General features: G+C 41.7%; 1 protein-coding gene across 1 annotated transcript; it reads left to right on the top strand.

Annotated features, from left to right (window-relative positions):
- The first annotated feature begins 3,256 nt into the window (after positions 1-3,256).
- On the top strand, positions 3,257-3,929 carry LOC114371354 (protein MAIN-LIKE 1-like). The gene is made up of 2 exons (XM_028328819.1): positions 3,257-3,490; positions 3,576-3,929. Exons 1-2 carry the CDS (start codon positions 3,257-3,259, stop codon positions 3,927-3,929), a joined length of 588 nt encoding a protein of 195 aa, XP_028184620.1.
- Positions 3,930-5,202: the final 1,273 nt, after the last annotated feature.

Below are 5,202 nucleotides of genomic sequence, written 5' to 3'. Positions count from 1 at the left end.
TGGGAACATCGCCTATCCATAGTTTTGCTTCGATAGTGGACAACACGATAAGGAGTGGGGCTTCATCAAATTTTGGATCATCCCCTGTCCATGGTTTTGCTTCGGTAGTGGACAACGTGATAAGGAGTGGGACTGCATCAAATTTTGGAACATCCCCTATTCATGGTTTTGCTTCCATGGAGGAAATGAGGATGGTAGCTGAATGATTGCTACAAGTTGTGTTGAATGCGACAGGACAAGTTGTTACACCGTTATTCACCCTGGTTGCGCTTAAAGCAACCACATACAATTTCTCACTTCTCAACATGACAGGGACGGCTCAAGAACTTGAGAGACCTAAAGCAAATTTAAGAATGAGACTTTTTATTTATTCATAAAATAATTTATTAAAATTATAATTGTTTTATTTAAAATTTATTTTCAAATATAATTTTACAATAATTTTTTTTTGAGGTATATTAGTACTAAAATAAAATTTGGGATCTTTTTCTCTTTGGGGGCCGGCTGTTGCTAGGTGCACCCAGCAAAATTGCTGGTGCACCCAGCAATTCATTGAAGTTACAAAAATGCCCTTCATTTAAAAATCAAAACTTAATAAATTTTTTTAAAAAAAAAACATTTCTTCTTCCGCGCTCCTACCTCGTCCGTGCACCCAGCAACAGCCTTCTCCCCTTCTTCGACTTCTTCTTCTTGGTCCAGAGTCTTCTTCCGCGCTCCTTCCTCGTTGGTGTTCTTCAGTGGTCTTCGTCGCAGAAGTCTTCTTCTCGTCGGCACAAGCTTTGGTTGTCCATTTTGGTTCCGTCCCTTCGTCTTCTTCATTGGGTTTCTGTGAGCGTTTCTTCCACCATCGAGGTTAGTGTTCTAACCCCATTGGCTTTGGTTATCTGTTAGTATCGCGTTAATGGCCTTAGGGTAGACGACATTGTGGTTGTTGGGTGCTGGAGGTTGAAGACGAAGTTCTTCCGCGAGAAGAAGCTTCTTCCGCGCGTGTGTTAGGGGACGAAGATGGAGTTAGCGGAAAAAGGTGTTCTTCCGCGAGCTCCTACGGAAGAAAGGTGAAAGGTTCTTCCGCGGGTGCCAGCGGAAGAAGGTCAAGAAGGTTCTTCTGCTTGATCCAGCGGAAGAACCTTCTTGACCTTCTTCTGCTGGAACCTGCGGAAAAACCTTTTTAGTTTCTTCCGCAGGAGCCTGCGGAAGAACACCTTCTTCCGCTGACTCCATCTTCATGCTGTTACACTCACGGAAGAACACCTTCTTCCGCAGAGTGCATTTTCTGCTCGCGGAAGAAGCTGCCAAACTTCTTCCGCAGGAAGCAATTTGCTGTATATTTTCAATTTTTCTTGAAAATTATGTCTGAACCTGCAATTTCTTGATATTATTAGTAAGTTTTTTTTATTTATTAGGTGTTACTGAGTGTATATGGTATTTAAGTTACACAAACTCCCTAATGTTGTGTTTTTTAGTTGCTATTGGGACGTCTAAATTGAATTGTTATTTGCTGTGATTTGGTGTGATTGACTTATGCATTAGGATGTCTAAATTGAACTGTTATTTGTTGTCATTTGGTTAGGATGTGTTAATGACTGTATACACTGCATAAATTGAATTGTTATGTGGAACACAACATGAAAGAGCAAAATTAAATTGGTTATCCAATTCCTTTTCACAGGAAATATGACACTATGGTGAGGAACCTCAGCTACAATTTAAAAGAACATGTTGTGCTATGCCTGTTATGGGACAGAGATCGAGCATGAGACGAGTCTAGCTAGTAGCATCATGTGTTAGTAGAAGATAATATTGTAAAATACAACATAAATAGCTAGTTAACAAATTGAACACGAAATGATGGCGCACCTTGATTCCTCTAATTTGATGTATTGAGAATTTTGAATACAAAATGATGTGTTGAGAATTTTGAATACAAAATGATGCACTTGGTGATTACAAATCCAAGCACCCACATTTGTATTAGTTACATGTATTTGTATTAGTTACAAATCCAAGCCATTCCAAACCAAATGCACTCTAAATGGTATGAAAAAGTTTAGTAGGAATTTCTTTACAAAGCATATACGTTGACATAATTAGCTTAATTAAAATTTAAAAAATAAAAATAAGGCTAGAAATTGGCAGGAATTATGGGTAATTAGTATTACTAATACTCAATACAAACCAAATATCCTTATTTGGTGATAAAGCCTAGCTGTCTATTTCTTACCATTGAATCCCTTCCTTGACAAGGATGAAAAGCTCTTATTGAAAGAATAATAGACAACTAGGACAAATTAAATTACACATGTGAGCTATGTATCTAGCCCTTCCTAGTAAGAACAAATGCTTTGTTCAGGTGCTTACTCTTTTCTCCATACCTTACCATATGAACTAGAATATTGTAATAGTTCACTTTCATTGTAACTAAGATTCATGTGCAGTTGGTGATTACAAATCCAAGCACCCACATGGATCCGCAAGCCTTGTGCCCTTTTTGAATATTTGACCATACTCTGTATTTTTATACATTTTCAATTCACAAGGAATCAAAGTGTTTCACTCCACATAAATGTAATTCAAAAAATCCACTCATAAGTAATTTGAGTTTCAGGGCGGGGATGGAAAAAACCCGTTATCATGCCTACTTGAATAACAGTGGATCTGCTATTCAAGAGACACAGGGTTACCACTGTTCAAGGCTTGTCAGAACCATTTGCACTGTGAGAAATTGTTTAGTTAATGAAATTCGTGTGATGATGTTAAGTTAGACAGTTCATATAATTTCTTTGATTTAACTTGAACTTAGAGATGAATTAAAGGAATTTATACCACAATAATTGATTGTAATAGCAAAGTATAAAGGAAAGAAAAATAAAGCTTCTGGTTTAATAAGTAGAATTGTGTCTTGAGAGAATCACAATGACAGGATTTGAGTTCTACTAATCAATTGAATTATATTTGGTGTGATTTATATATGCATTTGATATATATGCATTTGTATGTCAATTATTTGGATAAATTATGTTGAACTAAATATATAATCTGTGGGTTTGGATAAATTATGTGGATTAGTTAGAATTCCAAAGCTTTGTTACACAAATTATTTTAGTGTTCTTCATGATTTCAGATCATGGTTAGAACACGAGGTCTACGTCGTCTGGTAGGCACAGGTAGAGGCAGAGACCTTAGTCAGGATGTGGCTGAGGATGTTCCTCGCCGTCGTAGGCCCACTGCCTCAGCATGTAGGCAACCGTTTACCTAGATGGCTGAGGATGTTCCTCAGTTGCCTGAGGATGTTCCTCAGTTGGATGAGGATGTCCCTGATGCGTCTGATGGTAGCCCAGACAGGATAGGAGCTGCCGATGGTGCTGAGTCTGATGGAGTGGCTAGTGATGGGACAGCTGCTGATGATGAGGGGTTCCCCGGTGGGCCACGCGATCCATCAGTTTTGATAGGATTTGTTGATCATGTCGCACACAGCATATGGCGTGGACAGGTACGTACATATTTTATTCTAGTAATTAGAAAGTAATTTCTTTTATTTTGAAATACACAAATTTATAAATTGTTATTCAATTTAGGAGCGACCCGATCTCAAGTTGGTCTCCCATGCTAGGAAAGTAGATAAATTTGGGAGACCGGCTGGTGAGATCGAAGGTATGATTGCGGCCACTGGATTGGATCCATTGATCAGGTGTTCTGTGATCACCACTGATCCTGGACTCATATCCGCCTTTGTTGAGAGGTGGCATAGGGAGACGATCAGCTTCCACCTCCCAGTAGGGGAGGTGACGATCACTCTAGACGACGTTTCGTCGCTCTTGCACATCCCCATTACTGGCGCACTGCATTCATTTGGGCCGATGGCTACAGCTGACGCAGTTGCACTGTTGACGGAGCTACTTGAGGTCACCCCAAAACGAGGCTACAGCTGAGACATGTCAGGCAGGTGGGCCTCATGTTTGGTTGTCCTGGCTTCGGGACATGTACCAGAGTAGGTGCCGGGCCAGGCTGTGGGTTCCTGCAGCTTGGGCGTACCTACTTCACTTGGTTGGTTGCACTCTTTTCGCTAACAAGAGTGCAACCCATGTCCATGTTGTGCACCTGCAGGCATTCAGAGACCTGGCACAGGCAGGGACATTCTCTTGGGGAGCGGCCGCTTTGGTACACTTGTACGATTAGCTTAATGAGGCGTCGCAGGCCCCTACACGGCAGATGGCTGGTTACATTTCACTACTTCAGGTGACTATCGCTGCTTGTAATTTAAATTAAAGTAAAATTCAATCCATGTTTGATTGCTAATGTTGACTTTCTGTTTGTAGTGCTGGATTTACGAGCACTTTCCATCAGTCCACAGGTCTGTTGTTGACGATGGTTATGCTGAGGCTAGCCCACGTGCCTGTAGGTGGCTTACGGGTAAGGCCCAGATGACCGGCATTAAGGGAGCCCCTTACAGAGCACGGATTGATGCCCTGACAGTCACTGACGTCTGTTGAATGTCGTATGTTGAGCATTGAGGAGTTCGGGGCTATGAGTTGATCTCCTCGTACATCGGGCAAGTCAGATGGGGTCCGATCATCGTCTACCTTCGACCAAAGAGGGTGGTTCGGCAGATGGGGTACATTCAGACAGTTCCTCCGCCACCAGTTCATGATTCGTTGACAGGTACTGATAAAGACGACCGGTGGGTACAGTTTGCAGATCATGTAGCGCCTACAGGGGAGCTCTGTGTAGTTCCTGGGCAGGTGGCCCCAAACTACATGGAGTGGTTTTTTCAGATTTCACACCTTTTTGTGACGCCGACGGAGGACTCTGCTGAGCCCAGACCTGTGCCTTCCCTTCCCACTCATGATGATGACTTCGTGGAGCCACCTGTCGCCCAGGTTTCAGTCACGTCAGATCCCCCTGCGCATTCTGTGGTAAGCTGTGTACTTTTTGTTAACTTTATTATTTTTTATAAATTCATACTCACTTGTTATTTTCACTGAGACAGGTTGATTGCACAGCATGTGTCAGGATGGGAAGGATTGCTGAGCATTTGGAGCATGTCATCAACCTTAGGATGGTGACTGCAGGGACTGACTTATATGATATCATGGATCTTTGCTTGAGGATAGCTAGAGATGACGACCCAGATGACAGTCTTAGGCCGCGACAGAGACCCCGCATATATTAGGATTTATCTTTTTTATTGTATTTGTTTATGTA

Source organism: Glycine soja, chromosome 10 (assembly GCF_004193775.1).
Source record: "Glycine soja cultivar W05 chromosome 10, ASM419377v2, whole genome shotgun sequence".
NCBI classification, from domain to species: domain Eukaryota; kingdom Viridiplantae; phylum Streptophyta; class Magnoliopsida; order Fabales; family Fabaceae; genus Glycine; species Glycine soja.
This window is presented reverse-complemented; position numbering and strand designations above follow the sequence as displayed.